Source organism: Toxoplasma gondii, chromosome XII, assembly GCF_000006565.2.
Source record: "Toxoplasma gondii ME49 chromosome XII, whole genome shotgun sequence".
Taxonomy (NCBI): Eukaryota; Apicomplexa; class Conoidasida; order Eucoccidiorida; family Sarcocystidae; genus Toxoplasma; species Toxoplasma gondii.
The window spans coordinates 1,190,787-1,211,153 of record NC_031480.1 but is presented as its reverse complement, the minus strand read 5'-3'; the positions used below and the strand labels follow the sequence as shown (position 1 = coordinate 1,211,153).

Genomic DNA, 20,367 nt, shown 5'->3' with positions numbered 1-20,367 from the left:
CATTCGAACCTGAAACGACGTGGGTACACCCCAACGCAGTTCTGAAGGGGAAGGGATTCTCAACACGGCACACATTTTTAATCGCGAGAGGGATCGTGTGCTTTGTGTTTCCTCTGGTTTTGATTCAGTGGAGAGGAACTGGCGTAAAGCAATAAGCGGCACGGACCACAGTTCTTGACACGCATTCTCGAACTTTGAAAAGTAGGGTCGAAACTACGCCAGTGGCTGCCGGTGCAAGCCGCCGCTACATGACGAGGCTCCTGTCACCGTCTCATCTCCAGTTCAGAACAACTCTTTAGATCCATGGCATCTCCGAATGCTCGGACCTCCTTTTTACAGCTGCACACAATTCATTAGTAGTGTAGACTGCACACGCATTCTTCGCAATTATGGCAACTGCCACTAAGCCGACATCTCACACGTTCCACAAGATTCAACAAACTACTGTATTGCGTTTGAGAGGATATACTCAAAAACACATCGGTATTCTTCATGTATAAAGTGGCACACGTTTCTTTCCGTGAATTGCCAGAAATGGTCTACATCGTCAAGGTGCCATCGATGCCGTAACGTTCGCTGGCGCCTGAGGATGCGAAGGGCAATAACGTCACCGATATAGCGGTTTACAGTTTCTTCAAACAAGCTGGAAAAAGAGCTGCAGAACATACAGAAGACTTCAACTGTGACCGTCCCACCACTGGCTAGTTTCTTGAGCTTTAGAGCTTGATGCACTTTTCTCGTTAGGTACAACCTTGCCCACTTTTTTCGTCACGTTAAAAAAAGATAGCCGCACAGAGCAGTATCGATTGCAGTGGCCTGAGATTCTAACTTCGTCGACTCGAAATGGGAACCGTCCGATCGGCGTCGTATATTAAGGTGGATTGTAAAACAATAGGGCACATACACTTCCATCGGGGAGATGCTAACAAACGTTTTTCCTCCATAGTTTTCGTCACAGGATTTGTGTCAAGTCTCTCATACACGGCGCGGTATCCATTTTCAGTGTGCCAACCAAATTCTTCCTCTGATTCAGAGTTCCCCTTTTTCAGACACTCGGCCCTGTTGTTGGTTTCACACCCAGCTGCTCTAGCAATTTTCTTTTTCTCCTGTGGTATACTTCCAAAAGGTGCTTGCAGAACATAAAACACAGTGCAGGTTGTTGGCTGCTCGTGAGGCCCTGCTCCGACTTCAGAAACCCACGTGCAATGAAGCGCTAGTCTATCAACTCCTTTCTTCCAAAGAAGCAATGTTTCAGTGGATAATATGGATCGTGTGAAGATAGAATATGTGTCAGTGCCTCCAAGATTTCTGCTGAATTGTTGACCGCCTTCTTCGTTGCTACACGGATCTAAAAAAAGCTTTATCAGCCTTGAGCAGCGAACACAATCGATTCTTCCGTTGAATTCCAGAGGTTTGTTGGTGGTATGCGCAAACTACACACGATTAGTGTTTCGGTCAGATTCGAATGGACTGACACATTACATTTCGAATCTCTGTGTTACTAGAAGTCTGCCCCCTATGAAAAGGTGCAAAGGACACCAAACATTGAAGAAACACAGGCAGCTCCTGCACATCGGGAAACTCACTTTGCTTCCCGTCATTTCGCAAAGAAAATAAGCGAACGTTTCATATGTTTGTCTGTCCGGTCGACCCTATAGAGAAGTTGCGTATCCTGCACTCATTGAATTGAAGCACCACTGAAACCTGTGCGCCCAACTTTGAGAAATCGAAAAAAGTGAAGCGATAACCCTGTTAAGATTCGCAGGTTCCAGTTTGCATACGACCACAAACTCCGTGGCCCAGGAGCTTTTTTTAATTCGCGGCACCAAGAGCTTGCGGGTGTTGTGCAAGCCGCTGACAGTCGAGTTTTAGGATGCGGCCACACAGAGAACGCGACGTCGTTTCCTTCTCTCAAAGAGTTAAGTACAACGAAACTTGGTACCCGTTTTCTTCATTTGAATCTGTTGAAAAAACGAGGCAGGCTCTGTTACTTTGCATCTGTTCCTCGCCGCTACGCCCGGACCAGCTGTTCTTCTTTACGATACTGTGATCTGTCAAGGACTTGCATTTTCTCGACATTCTGAATCGGAGAACTGCAAGGGAGCACTTGAAATCTAAAACTGGCTGTAGTTCTCAGCAACTGCATGGATCAACCAGTCACTCTGGTTCGTTGAACATCTACCTAAATTCCAGGTCAGATATTCTAGCTTCGAATCGTTTGTGACAAACTGTAGCCGTTCGGCTCGTGGTCGAGGGTCCGACAACAAACCCAACAGTCCTTGAAAATGTTCTTTTCACTTTCATGTCATTTCCCCCCTTGTATATTTCCTTGATTTCCTCGGACACTGATCATCACCGGAGTGCCGTAGATTTTGCCAGAAAGTCATTCGCATCTCCGGTCTCGCACTGCGGTTGGAAGTCCAGACTCAGCAAGTTTACCGAAGAAACATTTCGTCTAGAGCCAGAAGAAGCTCGTATATCCGTTCTTGGCCCTGAATCGACTGAACAAACATGATATATACTTTGTGCACACGCCCGCATTAACCGATACAGAGCCGCCGTCGGTTTCGCTCTCCAAACTGTTACTGGCCACCAAATGCACATTTGTGTCAATGCATGCTGGGCGCTTCTGTTTCCTGGCGATCTGGAAAACGGTGGAAGCGGAAAGGTCTACCCACACACTCCGATTTTAGCTCCGTGACCGCTTTCGTTCAACAGACTGGTTCCACTTTCGACAGCTGACCTAGAGGCTTCTGCGACAGCCCCTAGCTTTGTAAAGGCTCCTGAGAGTACCGCTTTCGGTATCAGAGCAATAATTTAACCACCAGCCGTGAAGAACTGTTCAGTGTTTAGTTGTGACAAGGACACCCTAGTCCAAAGAAATCCACCAAGCTGGTGCTCGTACCCTATACCTGCATATGAGGCCTTGATTTCTGGCAAGACACTTCTTCAGCGGAAAACAAAATGATGCACTCTCAGGCGGGAGTCGTTGTCTCCAGTGGGCTCGACAACTCTTCCCTTCTTTCATCACGTCAGGCGAAACAGGGGAATCCCCTCGCTCGTCTCCGCACATTCCAACAGAGCATCCATCGGTTGCTTACAGACCCTGCTTTTGAATCTCTGTTCGACGTCGTCATCGTCGCAGAAAACAAGGTACGCTTTCGCTGCTCCTAAAAGGCGACGGCAGCAAACAACTGCCGACACAGAACGCATTCGCTTTTCCTCGGGACTAACAAGAAACAAGTCACTCTGCTCAGGAAATAGGACAAATAAAGTGCACGAGACAAGGACAGATTGCTCTGTGAAGGAGAGGAGACAGGCATCTAGCTTCGACCCCGCTGCGTGCGGTATCGGGGGCAACACAAAAAACGAGGGAAATCCATCCACATTCATATATCCATACATACGCTGTTACACAGCGTCTTGCTTCTACGTCGATCTCCATCGACGGATCTATACACCGTATAATATATATATATATATTTATACCAGTAGAAACATGTGCTGCTACATCGATCTCCACCGACGCACCTCGACACTATTCTGCATCAATCGAATGCGGTCTGCATCCACCTCTCCATGTAGACAGGATATGTACACACGCGTCTCTGTGAACCTCTGAACCTGTGCAGCGTTCTGCTGTATATGTGTGTAGCGAGCACTGTGCCTTGGTAACTGTACCCGCATGCGTATGTTTCTAATTGTAATTTAGCGTTTCGCTGTTTTCGCAGCACGAAAGGAAGAGTCTCTTTCTTCTGCAGCTTCTCCCCGTGTTCTACACGGAAACGACGCTGTTATTTCTCCCCACCCTAATCCCTTTTCTTCTCTCGCTGCGCCTGTCCGTTGCAACTTTCTCAACCACATCAGGAACTCCGCGCACACCAGTGTATTCTCTCCGCGTGCAGCGAATATTTCAAGAGGTTGTTTTGCGGTCCAGACACCGCAAAAAGAATTGAATTCCAACAGAGATGGGTCGTCGTCCAGCAGCTTGTTCGCTGCATGTACGGCGCAGATATTGAACCCGGCACAGATCCGGAAATCATTCTCGAGGTGAGAAAAATTGCGGTCGCCGCTGCTTGCGATCTGCAGCAAAAAGCTGCATGCAGAGAAAGCTGAAAATATATCTTTGCAGTATTCCTGAATACGTTTCAAAATCTATACATGGATTACCTATTGCTGAGCTGCTAAAGACTTGCATGCATATATATGTATATATATGGGTGAGAAATGTCTGCGGTTGTAGATTGGTATGCGCGTCTGTATTTGTCAATCTGTGTATATAGGGAAAACTCTGTAAATTCACACATTTGATTGCCAGCCGTTGTTTCTTCTCGGCACTGCTCCTTTTTAGTTGAGGCGCTTGCTTCGATCCGCATCTCAAAAACAGCTCCTCCGACGTTGATTCGTTGACCCTTCCCTTTCATGTTTGTGAAGCTGCCTGTTGTGTTCCTCGTCGACATCAGTCGAGTTTCCTTCGTGGCTGCCGCTGTTTCTGTTTTTTTGAACGTTCCCGACGTCTTATCCCCGACTTCCTGGTCGGTTCTCTGCTTGTACGCGACCAGCGCCGTTGATGACTGCAGCTTCCACGCCGCCGCGGATACCGGGAGAGCGTAGAAACCTGAGGACCGCGTAGTGTGTAGCGACTCACCTTGAGTTTGTGTGTGTTTTTCCGTCTAGGTTTTGGCTGAAGCACGGAATTTGGAGGTGAATTGCCTCTCCATTGAGGACTGCCTGTCTCTCATCGTCGACCAACTGAGTGTGGTGAACTGTGCAAGAGTGTTGACGCACGAAGAAGTTGCGCACCACCGCGAGCTGTCTAGGCAGGTCTGCTCGTACATCGTCAAGCGCTTTTCCGACGTCGTCCGCAATCCTACGTCGCGTCAGCAACTTCTGCAAATGCCCAGGAACCAAATTGTCTACATGGTTAGGGAACTCTGTCGGCGCTGTGACACGAATCGAGACACCGACTTGATTGTCCGCTTCGTCGTCGACTGGTCGCAGTTCGAAACTGCCTGCGACCTCCTACGAGACTGCAAACTCTGGGACTGGTCTCTCGAACCCGGCGCACTGTCTGTCTTCCGCGACGAGGACCAAAGTGCGCTACAGGCCCCGAGTAAGGAAAATCGAGGAACCGGCAACGCGAACGTCGGCTGCCGAACACCCGTCTTCTCTACGGGTACTCAGACATAGTTCAAAAGGCAAAGCAACCGACCTCGCCAGCGCAAGAGACTTCGTCGGACTCTCCCACATGTGTCAACTCTCGAAAACGACACCCTGCCATCCTGGGAAAGAGCCTTCTGTTTGTCGACCAACACGAAGAGACACACGGCCGGATGTAGACACGTGTGCACATTGATACTGGCGTGTTCACACATGCATATGTATATATATATATATATATGTATATATGTATATATATATGTATATATATATATATGTATATATGTATATATATATGTATATATATATATATATGTATATATGTATATATATACTGATTATGTGGGTGGGTTTGTGTGCGTAGATGTATTGTCTTACGAGTATAGACAGAGAAGTGCACCTGTGTAGATTCACAGTAGATTGCGTGCAGAGACTTGTAAATGCATAGACTTTACAGTATGCATGCGTGTAGAGAGGCAAAGCGCGGGTAAAAGGAGACAGTCTAGGACATGAGGGGAACGGCTCAAGTGCGTGAGAGGCCGGAGAGTGCCTCTGGCGACTTTTCAGCAGCGCCCTCCAGCCGTCCTCGCCTTCTCTTTTCTTCCTTGAGGTCTTTCGCACTTCGGTTTCCTGAGACCTGTCGGCATCTGTGCTTTATCCGCACAGCAGCACCCGGATCTCAGCAGGAGCTCCCGGGCGAGGCCCTGGAAGAAAAAGTCGCCTGCGGTCGCTTTAGGTGGCGCAGGGGAACAGCAGACAAGGAGAGGCTCTCCTGAAAACTGGATTACGTTGATCCGCGATACTCTGGCAGCAGTCTTCCTTGAAGTGCAGGACTATTCTTTCCCTCTTTTGAGTGTCTGTTGTGCAACTGTGCATTTCTTTTCAGGCCTGCCTCAGGCAGTACAGTGGCGCATCCCGAATCTGCGCGTTGCCCTACGAGAACAGCTTCCCATGAAATACGTGGTCGGCACCTACTTTGACTGGTCCGTTCGCCTCGACCACGGTACGCGCGCCATTTACTTTCGAAAGCAAATTGATACGTTTACACACATTTCAAAACACTTGTTCACGCCCCTTCATGAAGACGAAGATACACTGGACGGTTCGAAAAAGGCATTTGCTACGCATCTCGAGATATACAAATGCCTCGACACACGCAGGTCTGCAGGGGTCGGGTTAGGATCGGCACCCACACACCGACTCATCGTTGAGTGCACGCGCACAGACGCGAGTTTCTTTTCTGCAATACTGGGGTGCAAGGTGAAGAAAGAAGGAAAACAGCCTTTCGGTTCTCTGTGTTGAAACGAGCTCCCTTTTGTAAGAACCGTAGTACACACCAGTATGCATGCAGTATTATCCACTCAAAGAGACCTAAGTCACCTCAGCGAAGACACTGTCCCGAGAAGACAAGCCTCAACTCGAAGCCGAGAAAAGCGTGGAAACAGAGAACGTATGCAGAGTTGAACATGCAAAAACTCGAGTTTGTGAGATTTAGGAGGAATGAATGCCGACACTCGAAGAAAAGATCACGCTTTTAGGAAGATACAAACAGCCTCCTTAACGGAGTTGAAAAAGACAGAGTTAGATCAGTGGCAAAAGTAGACAGCACAAATAGATCTGTACAGAAGCCCATGCAGCGACTTCCAAGGAAAACGTAGATCCTCGTAATAATCTCTTCGAGACACTCTCTGTCGTTTCCTCTCCTCTTCTTGAAATCCCCTCACCATTTCCTCTTTCCGCCTCCAGCAAATTCATGAAACGTGTTGTTCTCTGCTGTGCTTGGAAACACACTTTCAGGCGGCGAAAACAAACTTCGCCTTGTATACGAGTCTGCGCTGGACCGAAATCCCGGCCAGCCTGCATGCATCAAACGCTTCCCCGCTGCACTCTTCGCTTGGCAGGTGAGAAAACTAAGAGGAATCCTGATTGTTTACACAGCAAGCAAAATAGGGACCTCGTAATGACAGTGGCCTCGGTAAATGCACACAGCCATGCCTACCCAAGCTTATGCATACCAAGTATACATGAATATATACAAATCTACATGTATGTGCATACATATACATATGTATGCATATGCACTTAGATGCATCAATGCGTATATACAGGTGTATACATATGTATATATATATATATATATTATCTCTATGTATATAAATGGATATATATATTAATACATATATGTATCTGTATTTATGTTGTCGTTTTTGTGAACTTTTTGTGCCCAGGTGATTTTCCGAGGTGAAGACGTGTTCAGAGAGCGGCCAGTGTTCATTTGCTTCCCAGAACACGTTGCTCTTCACTGGTCAACCACGCTTCCGATCTCGACGGGTGAGTTCAAGGCCCTCCGTGGAAGAAAGAAAACCACCCCACACTTCCTCGGAGGAAGAAATTGAACACCGAGAAATCGAGTTGATTCCTCCAGCAACAGGCTTCCCTACTTTCCAAGAAAAGATCCAACCACTTGGAACCCGCTATTCTGCGATTATATTTATGTATATATATATATATATATTTGATACAAATATATATATATATATCCGTACATATATATGCACACATAGCCATATATATATATATATACATATATATATATACATATCATATACATATCATATACATATCATATACATTATATATACATATACATATATATATATATATATATATATATATATATATATATATATATATATATATGGATATCTGTATCGACATGCACATCTGGAATTCATACTGTGTCTTTATCCTTTTTTTCGAGCTTTGAGGGGCTTTCATTTCTTTTCAAGGATTTGCATTTGCTTCGTGTGAGTTCGTTTGCTGAATTCGGCCGATATTGTTTTGTGCTGCGCGCCTGCAGCGGACGTGACGGACGGCGATGAGTTGACGATTTTGGTAACCATGACAGAGATCCCTTTGGTGTCGCTAATTCTTTATTATTTCTCCAGCGATTTGAATCAGACACTTGCACACGAAGATATCCTCAACAGACTGCCACACATTGAGTACCGCTGTCTGTCATCCTACACACTTTTCCACTCTGCGCAACCACAGCCCTTGGCTTCTGTCCTGTGATGTCGAGCTTCTCCATCTTTTCCCCTTGAATGAACACCACTTTTTCCTTTTCAAACTCCTTCACCGAACAGTATTTTTGAAGAAGTCATTTTCTCTTTAACCGACTTGTCACGGGGGTGCACCTTTGACGAAGTCATTTTCATCTTTAACCGTTTTGTCACTGGGGTACATCTTGACCCCTGGGGACGAATATGGTGCGGACAAATCGCTCGGGAAAAGCAAGTGGCGTCACCCTTCCACCCCACAGCGTCTACCACATCACCAACATCCGTTTACGACATGGATGTGAAGAGATGTACACACGTATAGTTGTCCTGGACTTGCTTGTTTCAAGAAGAATGCAGATGCGCGAATGACTGCTGTTAGGCTATGCATTTTTAAAGTTGAGTTCTTGACTTGTACCCTTTGAACACATTCTTATGGCCTTCACAAAACCTGGGAAAACGGATATATGTATCTATGTCTGTATATATACAAACATGTGGACAAACAAGTTGTTTACGATCGCTGTACACCACCACCTTCCTAGGCTGCTTAAGAAAGCAAGAACTGCTGGACTTTTCTTTCCTACGACGAATGTTTATCTGGGCTATCCTCTCTGGGGGCATCTGCGCTAGTCGAGGTCAGAAGGCATTGATTCAAAGCAAAAAGGTTTCGTGGTGTGTACGTAACTGGAGAGCAATACATACCCTCACCAAAGTACCCCAAGACAGCACCAACAAATCAAACAATAAATGGATACGTGCACGCGCCTGTCACGGCAGAAGCGCCTGTTCTCTTTCTCCCAGTGCGCGAGTGTATGACCCATTGAAGCAGAATATCACCGAATGGACTAGCTTTCCTAACTGGAAATCTTGTTCAGGAGAAAGGAACTGATGAGCCGATATGGAAGCACTAAAAAGTGTGGCCCGCGAGTTGCAAATTGCGGATTGTTGATTTCGCCTGCTTGAGAAGCCTGTCGAAAAATAAGCTGGAGTTTGAGAGAAAGCTATCATGAAGAACTGGGTTGGCCGCTGCGGGATAGGCCAGTGGTATAGGGGATGAATGCCAATAGCTGATATCATCAAAGTTATTCCACATTGGTGTCGTTCCCTTTCTCTTCAAGCCCTCTCAGGTCTGTGTCGAATTCTTGCGAGCATTCCTGTTTCACCACAGCCATCGTGTCCTTTGTCCCGTTGGCACCAGCTGCCTACACGCTCCCGAGAGAAAGGCAGCGTTCACGAACGTCGGCGAAAAAGTTTCGTTTTATAAACCTCGAAATCCCACTCGACAATGCTCAGCAAGAAGTCTAGCGACGGCGTCACTGGCTCAGGCTCAGAATAGATCACCGCCATCCTGCGTGTTCTGAAACCAGGGCAACACACTGGAGCTTGGCTCCGAAAAACGGTTAAAGCCCCAGAACCCAGGGCATATTCTGTGATTTGTGTTTCTAACTTGAATGCGAGTCTTCCACACACACGCGCGTTTGTTCGGTCTCCCCATATACGTTTTTCGAAGAAAAAAACGCAGTCCAACACGCAGATCGCTTATGCACGCTTGATGTCCGGGTGGGCCATTCCCGCTGCTGCCGAGAACTGCCCTCTTTTCGCGAAACGCAAGTCCAGCAACCAGCTACAGGTCCAACACAGGTGATTCGGCGACTTCATCGACGCATGCGCATACGCGCCTCGTGATCTTCTAAACATTTTCACTTCCTGTTACAAGAGGACAGTCTCCATCACCACTCCTGCCGTTCTTCTTTTCCACCTTTCCTGCCCTCCTCCCAGTTCTCTTCTCTTCGGAATCAGAAATCCGTGGGGATGGGGCAGCCGCCAGTAGACCCAGAAGCGTGGAAGGCGCCCGCTCCTGCACGCGAATGCAGTTTCTCCTTGATTTGTTCGTCGATGTCGCACTTCCAAGCGCTTTCCAGAACGGCTCTGAAGGCCGTCGCCGCTGCGCCCCGGGCCGCGGCGCCTTGCGGACCTGTCTCCATCCCAGTCTCCTCCCAAGGCGAGACTGTCCCCGTCGGCACGAACGCGAAGTGCGCCGGAGCATGCAGCGGCACTGGCACCGAGATATCTGCGTCGCCAAAGTACCTCCGGATGTACGGCGACCCCGACGAAAACACGAACGGCTCAGTCGTCACCGGCTTCGGCAGCCGCAGAAACGAACGGATCTAAGGGCAAAAGAGACCAAGGGAAGAAATCGCCGTCTTATAAAGGGAGTAGAGACGGGAAGACAGGAAGCGGTCGACCTACACAGAGAGGGGGACAAGGACGAAGAAGAACGAGACTTCCACAGGACTTCCATCGAGAAGATATAGAGGCTTCAGTCTCGTCTTGAAGCGATTGATCAATGAGCGAGACAGGACACACGCGCACACCAGAGGAGAAACGGTAATATAGCGCAAATTGGAAGTGAAAGAAGACTGGATTGATAATGACGCAGTGGAAGACGCATACACGTGAGAAACGAAAGCAGAGCTTTGCTGAAGAAGACAAATTTGAAGACGGACAGAAAAAAACAGAATGTGTCTTAACGACGCAAGACACTTGTGCACGGCAAGAAGTCGGATTCAGGAATCTCCTCCCTCCTCCACAACATCCACGTCACCCTCAAAAATGATGTTCCACGTACATGATGACGGACAAATGCAGTTCAGTGCGATTATCTCTCTTCCGACCATTTCCCGTACACAGCTAAACACGTATATGCATGCACTTGTATCTCTCGGTATCCACTATACATATACATACATACATGTGCATATGCATGTATACAGATATATATATATATATATATATATATGTATGTATGCATATCACATCCACGGTGGCAACATGCCTTGAAGCGTCCATATGCAGAGAAAGTGTATTCACTGTACGCCTGGCCGTCTCTACACCTGCTTCACTATATTGGATCAGGATATGCATCCGTGGATCTCTCCTTCAATTCACAACTATGAGTAGATATTTTGACGGAGCAGCGAGCATTTTTTTGCGGAAGAAGTCTTCAACGACATGATTCTTCGTTTGTACCTGGTCATCCATGATTTTCCACGAGAACTTCTGGGTGAGAGAGGCCCAGAAAGGAAGGTAAGTCCGGTGACTGGTTTCCCAGTAAATCGAGCTGTACTGCATGCCGTGATCCATCGAAGTCGCCTTCAAGCTGTGACCCACGAGGTCGAGGTACCCGGGTGTACGCACACCCGAAGCCGAGGCGGTTCGGCCTGCTTGCTGCGGAGCAGCTGCGGCGGCGGGAGCGTCTCCAGCCATCTTGTCTTTGAAGAGCGCGAGGAGGACAGAAAGAAGAAAGCGAGGAGGACAGAAAGAGGGAAGCGAGGAGGACAGAAAGAGGGAAGCGAGGAGGACAGAAAGAAGGAAGGCAGAGTTTGCACTGACGAGGACTTCCACCTGACGGGCCTCGAAGCCTCGACTCGCTGGAATCAGAGCGAAGCTGTGGCGTGGAGCTTCAGACACGTCACCACCGAGGCCCCCGCTCTTCCGCTTTTTGAACCGAGAGAACACCCAGAAGCCGCGTCCTTCCTCTCAGACGAAACGCCTGCGTTCGTTCAGCAAAACCGTCCGCCACGCTCTCGTCGATGCACACTAGAGTCGCCGTCGCACTCCAGAGACGTCGGAGAAAAGCGCAAAGCGACTCTTCGAGGAAGAAGATAAAAAACCAGAAAAATAAGGTCTGCAAACGCGCCAGTCTCGCACGTGTCTCGGGAACGTTTCTGTCTCCTCGGATATCCCAACTGTTGAACTGCTTGCATGCACATGCCTGCCGCCCGCGGGTCCCCAGGCCTGCTGCCCTTTTTCGGCGCTAATAAAAACTCTCGCATGTCTCGACTCACATGCTGCGGTGGACTTGGTTTCCGTGGAGGAACTCTTGAAGCCGACGTGGTTGCGTTTTTTCCAGTTGAAAAGACTTCGAGGGGAAGCCCAGGAAAAAGGCTCCTTGGTGTTTTGCCCTCGGCTCACCGTTTCTCGACTGCAGGAGCAACGGGGGGCTCTTGAGTGTCGGGAGATCCGCTGAAAGGTTGGAGGGCAACAGAGAGCGCTGGCGAGGAAAGAGAGCAGGGGGGGCAGAAGGAACATCGGGCGGGGGGAAGGAGGAAAACAGAGGAGGAGAAAAGAGCAGAGAAGAAGGAAGAGGACGAAAGCCGTCACCCAGTCGTCCACGTTTCTGCGTGCGAGAGTTCTTGGCCTCGACGGGGACTCAAAGGCCGGATTCTTTGCGCGAGGAAAGGCCACCTCAAAGTCGATGCTCGCGACTCACAAAGACGCGGGGTAAAGGAGACCGAAACCGAAGGGATCTACGTACATCTCTGGGCTGAGAAAGGAAGAGCGATTTTTGTCTCTGGAGCTTCATCTGTTTCTTCGTGACACTCTCTTTCTTCGACGATTCGCAACCAGCTGACAACGGGAGCGGAACCGTCTTCGTCCTCTTCTTCTCGTCCTCCTTCTCCTCCTCCTTCTCCTTTTCCTTCCTTTTCTTCTTCTCCTTCTTCCTCCTGCTTCTCCCCCATGTGCGCGCTCCACAGTCACAGGAACAATGGCTTCCGGAGCGCGACCGTTCCTCTGTTCTTCCCGACTAGGAGGAGAGAAGAGGATGGCCTCTGAAGACGAGACGGCCTCGAAGGTGTTTGATGAGCCAGAGCTTTGCTTGGGGAGCTATACAGTTCTTAAGGCGTTGCTACGAGTAAGGAGACACTTGGAAACGCGAGAAAGAGACAAGGTTTCGTTTCCGCCAACGTTTCTTGAGAAACTCAAGTGACTGCTCTCGTGCGTCTTGACAACTGCGTCACATCTACGGCATCTGGAACAGACGACTCCGAGTCAGATGTTCAGCTTCCCCTTCAGTGCTTCTCTGTGTTTTCGAGGCTTCTCCTCTCGTCGACTCTCTTCCTCGGCCATAACTGCTCTAGCACCTCTCCTCCACGTCCGCCGGCTTACCAGCAGACGATATTCTGCGGAGACAACTGGGTGGCCATAGATCATGTCGCTTCTTTTTCTCCCCTTTGCTCCAAGCTGTCTCTCTGCGTTTGTTCCCATGTTCCCTTCTGTCGAATGTTTGTCTCTCGACTCTTCTTTAGCTCCAGGTACACTCTCTCTTTCAGTGTCACCCTTCACTTTTGCATTGTTTGAGCTTTCCTGTCTTTGGTTTTAGCGCTCCGTAGCGGAGCCTCTCTGGAGGCGCCACGCCGCGACGAGTCCGGCGACTCTGTCGAAGCTTCTGGCGTTCGGCGCGTCTGTTCTCCAGGCCCTCGCATGCAGCCACGAGGAAATGCACCAAAGGCAAAGACGAGCAGCTCGAGAGAAACCGAGTGATCGCCCAGACGCGTCTCGGGCGTCTCTGGACATCGATTCCTCAGATGCTTCGTTGCACGCAGATGAACGGAGGTCTTCGCGCGACAAAGGCCCCCTTCTTGCTGCTGGTGACTCGCCTCTTTCGCCTCTCGCGCTCCTCGGCGAGCTGGCCGTCCTTCTTCGGATTCTTCGAAATCTGTGCGTCGAGGGCCAAGAGACACAAAACCTTCTCCTCTCTCTCGGCGGCGCCGATCTCTTTCTCTCCAATACACACGTTGTAAGAGCTTCTTTGAATAGGCTTCTTGTGGCGAAAGCTAGTGAGGTGTCACCTCTCTGGGGTTCAGAAGTTCTTCAAGGACTACAGTTGTTTTTCAGTTCTTGTCGCACAAGAGAGACAGCGTGGTATCGGGTGGACGGCAGCACATGCGCACAGATATGAGCGCTGTTCCGGTGAGAAAGACAGCGGCAGAGTTGCCTTTTCATTGATGCCGTGTAAATTACCGATTTGAGGTGCAGAACATCTCGAACTCGCCGTCGTTGGCATGGACAGACAAATGTTTGAACTCGTACATCAAGAGCGGAGTCGAGAGCACGATGCAGAGATGGGGGCCCTCACTTGCGCGGAAGACGTTTGCCTGGATGCATCTTCTGCGAAACAGAGACAAATCGTATTTCCACCGCTTGTCTTGAAACTGGCACTTGGCGCACTGGACCGTATGTACACGCCACGGCGACGTGGGAGTGTCTACATTCAGACGATCCGACGAATTGTGCATATGCTACAGTTCCAACACGCGCATATGCAGATGTTCACGGGGTCATGATTGCTGGTGTATTTGTTTGTATTCGCATGCTGCGCTCTCAGTGGTTGTGATTGCGTTTCGTGTCTCTGCAGCTCGTCGAGGCACTGGCGCACTTCCCTCCCAGCTGTCGCTGCTCGTCCTCTGAAGGCGGATGGAGAGACAGTGCAGTCGACGCTGCAGCCTCTGTACAGAGCACAAGCGAGCTTGATCAAGGAAGACAAAAAACCTCTCGCTCCTCCCCACAAGTGAACAAAAGCGGCTGCGAGGACAAAGCGAAAAAAGAAGGGCGGGCAGACACGCCGTCGGATCTAAATCTGGAGAGCGAACAGGACGCGAAAGGAGTGGCGGCGTCGCTGCTTCAGTTCCTCAGCAATCTGTCCGCTGGAAATGACCGCGCTCGGGTGTATGTACAGCAGAGACTTCTGTACGTGCCGCTGCTGCTCTTGGCCCTGGCGTCGCCTTCAGTCGCCCCGGCCTTCATGCTCCTCAACACTCTGTTTAAGGGCGAAGCGAGCAGCGAAGAGCGAAGTCTCAGCACTCACAAAAGCAGACTCTCCTTGGACACTGAGAGTGCCTCAGTTTCCCCAGACGGGGCGGGAGCCGCCTCAAGTGGAGCCGAACGTCTCAGGGAAGCTGGTGGAGAAAGTGACAAGGCTGAGAAGAGTGCGCACACCGATCCCCCGCGGTGTATGTACACCAAGAAGCACTCGTGTGAGTCTGGCGGCGAAAGCGATCGGTTTTTCGAATTGCTTGCTGCTCTATACATCATCGCAGCCAACGAAGACACCGCTTACGTCGCCAGTTTGCATGCAACGGAAACCAGCTCAGGAGAGCGAAACATCGAAGTCGACGACTGGAAAGAGACCAAGAGAGACTCCAGGACGACTTCCGCGCATGCGGAGGAAGCTGCAGTTCAGAGGCCGGCGACGCATCTGGAGTGGCCTCTGCTGTTTATTCTTCAGTTGCTGAACAGAGAGTCGGACGGCAGCTTCTTTTTCCGGTTTCTGGAGAGTCTGCAGCTGAGTTTCTCGACAGACACGATGGAACGTTTCGCTGTTCTTCTCCTCGCGCCGCCATCGCTGGCTGAGCAGAATGCCGGGAAAGCGGCCGTCGCGAAATGCAAGCAATTGCTTGAATTTGAGGAAGAAGCGGGGACGAGAATCTCTCAGGAGGCGGCTGAAGAACGTACGAAGAACGAGACACCAGAGGAGAAGTACGACGAGATTCAAGCTTTCTGCGACCGGCCCTGCCGCGCGGTGTACGTACAACAGGCTGTGCGCCAGAAGTTATCAGGAGTCGGGCAAAGCGGACTGTTTCAGTTTCTGCTCGTTCTCTTCGAGGCCCTCTTGGACGACACCGACAAAGGTCAGACTGACTTTAAACCGGGTGGAGGCGAAGCGAGTGACGCGGAGACGCCGACGACTCTGCGAATGGTAAGGAGACAAAGACACGAGCGAAAAACCACGGATTATTGTGCGTTTTCGAAGTGCCAACGAGCACAGGAGTCGACTCGCAAAAACCGGATCGACGAAGGTCTGAAGACAAGGTGGAACACTGCGGCGTGAGGATGAGAAGGAGAAGAAAACAACTCGAAAACAGATGGGCGTTTCATGACAAGAGTCCTACGCAAATTTCACTGGGAGAAAAACGCGTTCACTCAGTGAAATGGCACACAGCTCCGCAACAAGACACATGGTGCACTAGGCTCCTCTTCTGGACTGCGGTCAAAGATGGAGTTACTGGTACGAGTTGAACAAATGGTTTGCATCGTAAAGGTCTTTGCTTCCCAAATCCGAGTTTTATCGTGTTAGCAATTGCTTCGGATGTTTACGTTTGCTAGTGCACTTCTACTTGTACTTTTTCTCTCTTGTCCTGTAGAAGTTGAGCAAGAGCCCCGCCTTCTACGGCTTCGTGAGCGGCCAGCTGCGTCGCGCATTTGAAGGTGGCGAGTGTCTGAGGGAATTTGGACTCTTGCAGAGAAACAAATGGGTTCGAGACCGTGCGGCAGAGACGGAGGCTCTTCCAGATTCTCTAAGACACGGAAGAGAGGCGGAGAAAAGACCAACTGCTGATGCAGAAGGGGACGCGTCAGGGTCCGGTGCGAGTCCAGCCACGCGACCGGCTTCCTCCCCTGGGAGTGCGGGAGCAGAAAGCTTCGCTGAGTTTTTCTTTTCTTCCCTGCTGCGGTCGATGGATACAGCCGCAGCCTACGGAGGGGTCGAGACGCACCAGCTCCCAAGAAGAAATGTTTGTTTGTCAACTGGTGACTCGGTCTCTCGGCTGGCGCAGACCACGGAAGAAACGGGGGAGATGGGCCAGCTGGCGCGCTGTACAGACGCCTTGGCAAGGAGGTCTGACCTGGAGAAAGGCACATGCGAAGACACTTGGAATGAGGCGTTCTGTCCCTCCGGACCCCCATTCGATATTTTGCTGTTTGCTTCCCAAGTGAAGCACTATTTAAGCTCTTTCGACCCTCTGAGAGGAAAGCGCGAATTCGCCGACACGGAACACAGAACATCTGAGGGTCCTGCGGCCAAATGTCTCCGACCTCACGACGCTAGAGGCAACGCACCAACGAAAAACGAGAAAATACAGATTCTTCCTCCCTCGCCCTCGACGCGTGCGGCGAAGAAAGCCGAGGACGCAGAAGGCGTGACAGTAATCGAGGGATCTCGTTCCGCGAAAGATTTGTTTCTGTCAGCCTGCAGCTTGCCAGCTTCGGTGAGAGTAGTCGACGCGTTTCGCGTGCTGGAGGACATTCTTCTGGACGTGTCTGTCGCCCGAGCGGAAGCTTTGGAGGCGTGGAAGCAGCGCGAACGGAGTCGAAAGGACGCTGGGAACGCTCGCGAAGGCCGCCTGGGTTTCTCCGTGCGTGAGCAGGAAGGGACCCACGACGAGAACAGAGAGCCGACCGAAGCGAGGATTGAGAGGCGGTGTGAGCAGGACACTTCTGTCCAGAAACAAATCGAATCCTCGGTGGAAAATCTCTTGCTTCTCTTGCGCTTCACTCAACAGCAGCGGCTCCTCGCCTTCTTGTACTGCTCGGATAAGACCACGCAGGAAAAGGCGTTGAAGACTGCGTCTGAGACTCGCGGCCAGGATACTCGCGCGACAAAGAACAACTGCACTTCAGCGTCGGGCGAGCACCCGGAAGTGAATGCGGAAGAAATTCCTGTTCAGCCGCATGCAGGCGACCTGCTAATTTGGGGGCTGCTGCAGCGAAGCGTCAAGAGCGGCCTGCTGATTCGAGCGCTCGCGAACCTTCTCGTCGACTCTCCCCGTTCTCAACAAATTGCACTGCATGCGCAAGGTATGATAATCGAGAAAGGACTTTGTCGGGTGTTTCAGAGCTCTCACGCTTGCGGTCGTACCACTCAGACAACAGACGTAGAGCGTGCCCCAGTTGTGTTAACTGTTAACTGTGAATACTCGGTCTCGGAATTATTAACATAGTCGAAATCGGCGCCTTCGTATCGCGTTGAGTGGTTGCAAAATACCTGCTTAAAATCTCTCCCAGCTAAATAGGTACTTGGAAGGAAAATCGTTTTCCAAGACGAAGATAGCCGAAAATCACCATCGGATAAGTTCCGACCCGCGTGAAAGGGAACGTTGTTTCCTTGTAGGTGCTTAATGCGGCTGAGATCCAGTACCGACAAGAGTTTTACATGTCCCTCTCGGAGCCAAGTAGGTACCAACCGTACAAGGAGGAATACTGCTCATCGGTGCATCAAAGTTGATACATGGTTACATTTGTTGAATCTCTGTGCGGAATCTCCTACATCTCTGCATCTAAGTTGTTAATCGACTGTAGATGGTAGACGTTCTCGGAGCTCGCGCGCTCTGGACAGCGGAAGCGTCTCAGCTGAATCTACGGAAATTGCGGGGATCCGACAACAAAGAAACGCTGAGGCTTCGTTTTCTGTCTTTTGACAGAAGTTGACAGATCTCGAGATCTGGTGACACCCCGAAAATGGAGCTTTGGGGACGGACCGGAAGCTGCTTGATACACCCTGAAGGGCATTTGACTGAATTTTTTTCTTTCTGTGGTAACTGCAGCCCTGCCGTTGCTGGCCTCCTTTGCCCACACCAACGAAGATGATCCCTTCACGAGGGAGTCGGCTGTTTTTGTAAGTTCAACTTTGCCCCTGGAAGCACCAGTGAATGTGTTTCTTTATTACGTTCTCAGGGCCTATAGCTCTTTTCAGCTACAAAGTAGGAACTGCAGAATTCCGAACTGTTCGCTGGTTTCAGTCGTGGCTTAATGTGTAATAGGCAGTCGGGTTTCATCTGTTACTTGATTGGTACTGCATGCCTCATTCTTTTTTCTATGGTTCTCGTTCGTGGGAGAAAGACGTAGAAGTTGCATTTTAAAGTGTGGAAGAGAGAGTCTAGCTTCAGTTGTCGTCTTATGATACACTCAGTATATCTACGAGTCTACTTCAGACACACCGTGTTGCTCTTCAGGCAGCTGCGGTGTCTTCTCAATTTCTGCTGGCCCAAGAGCGGATTCTTTCTGTTAGTGGTATAATTTTTCATGCTGAGACGTCGCACTTCAAGCGACACCCTCTGAGCTAACTTCCTAGCGTTTGCTTTATCTGGTTACCTCCAAGAATAAACGAATTCACATCGGGTACGAATCCGATATAGACGTCCGGATGTTGAGACACTAACAAAGAGCAAGCGCACGATTCTCTTAAGTTGGACGGCGTACACGTTCGTGCGAAGCCTGTGCTAACAAATGCCACGCCAGTCCACACACGGAAGATACGTAGATGTGTGTCTGTCGTCAATCGGCGTGGCATTGCCACGTCAGCCGAGGGGAAGGAACAGTCTCTCTCACGGCCTCTCCCTCGTTATTCACTGAAAAGTGAACACATGGCTTTTCGTAGCCTTAGTTCGTTTCCTGTTTCCCTTTCAGGCACTGAGGGTCCTGTCGGACGGCCAGGACCACAAAAACAAACAAGCAACTTGTTCTCAAGCAACCGGAAACCAAACATGACGACTGAAGGAAATGCGCTCCACACTCTAATATGTACTTCATTTTGAAGTTGGAGAACGGAATCATTATTAAGCTCCCGGTAGAAACCCGAGACGAGTTTGCTGCCAGTGAGGGAGAGCAGGGACCACTGTTTTCCGAGTATGGTGGAATTCCCGTTGAACGGAACGGAGTGGCGTGTTGCGAATGAAACAATTGTGGCAGCCGTTCTTTTGCCGGTGGAATATTCCAAATGGAACGCTTGGGGCGGAAGACCGCACGAGGGGATCGATTGTAAATGCCGTTCGGTTGTGCATGCAAAGAGTCAGGTATTTATACTCAAACCAACTCGTGTCGTCTACGTTACCGCCACACAGGAGCCGCAGGTTCTTTGTTAAGGGGCAGTTTATATTGGTTCACGCTATATGGAACGGTGAATGATTTTGATATCCTTTTAGTTAAGGCAGTTTGACGTTCTGATATGAGCCCTCCTGCTTTTCTAGATTCAAGAGGACCACATTTGTCAAATTGACAAACGGAAACTGATGTACGAGTAGTGTCACACTGACGACGTCCGGGTAGGCAGTCGGTCCTTTCAGAGTTTGAATCCACCGGATTACCGCGTCACTTGGAAAAAACACCTCTGGTCTTCTGGTTTCTGGCCGCTTCGCAAACAACATTTTGCAGAGGAATGCGGCCTGACACAAAAGAAAATAATGCAGGGTCAGCCCTTCCCGTGTTTGCTGATGGCAGCAGGCAACCCGTGTGCATCACGCGTTACGGTCTGAACTGCTGAAGTTGTAAGGGAGTGAAGAGAGCCAATAAAGAAGAGACAAGAAAAGAAGCAGATGAATTCGCGACTGTGCACGCGTGCTTACCTCCTCGTATCACCGGCAATCTCAGTTGCTTCCGACTCCACTAGAAACTGGACCCCGGTGGAACGGCCTGTGCTGTCAGACTCTAGGACCGAGTCACTTTTCCCGATCCGACTACGCAACGATTTCGTTTTTCTACCGTACCCTCTCGTCAGCTTCCTTTTATGTCGGAGTCCCACCCTGAAACA

General features: G+C 50.0%; 3 protein-coding genes across 3 annotated transcripts; 2 read left to right on the top strand and 1 right to left on the bottom strand.

The window, feature by feature from the left end:
- Positions 1 to 2,416: 2,416 nt before the first annotated feature.
- On the top strand, positions 2,417 to 8,270 carry TGME49_218930 (BTB/POZ domain-containing protein). Its single transcript, XM_002370626.2, has 7 exons — positions 2,417 to 3,153; positions 3,868 to 4,050; positions 4,678 to 5,113; positions 6,047 to 6,163; positions 6,958 to 7,061; positions 7,389 to 7,491; positions 8,021 to 8,270. The coding sequence occupies exons 1-7, from the start codon at positions 2,965 to 2,967 to the stop codon at positions 8,233 to 8,235; spliced, it is 1,347 nt and encodes a 448-aa protein (XP_002370667.1). The 5' UTR covers positions 2,417 to 2,964; the 3' UTR covers positions 8,236 to 8,270.
- Positions 8,271 to 10,018: 1,748 nt separating this feature from the next.
- Positions 10,019 to 12,745, bottom strand: TGME49_218940 (hypothetical protein; the record flags this gene model as incomplete). Its single annotated transcript, XM_002370627.2, has 3 exons — positions 10,019 to 10,390; positions 11,253 to 11,653; positions 12,541 to 12,745. The coding sequence occupies 3 exons, from the start codon at positions 12,743 to 12,745 to the stop codon at positions 10,019 to 10,021; spliced, it is 978 nt and encodes a 325-aa protein (XP_002370668.1).
- On the top strand, positions 12,030 to 19,814 carry TGME49_218950 (hypothetical protein). Its single transcript, XM_002370628.2, has 6 exons — positions 12,030 to 12,918; positions 13,387 to 13,803; positions 14,422 to 15,762; positions 16,208 to 17,639; positions 18,386 to 18,456; positions 19,248 to 19,814. Exons 1-6 carry the CDS (start codon positions 12,772 to 12,774, stop codon positions 19,326 to 19,328), a joined length of 3,489 nt encoding a protein of 1,162 aa, XP_002370669.1. The 5' UTR covers positions 12,030 to 12,771; the 3' UTR covers positions 19,329 to 19,814.
- Positions 19,815 to 20,367: the final 553 nt, after the last annotated feature.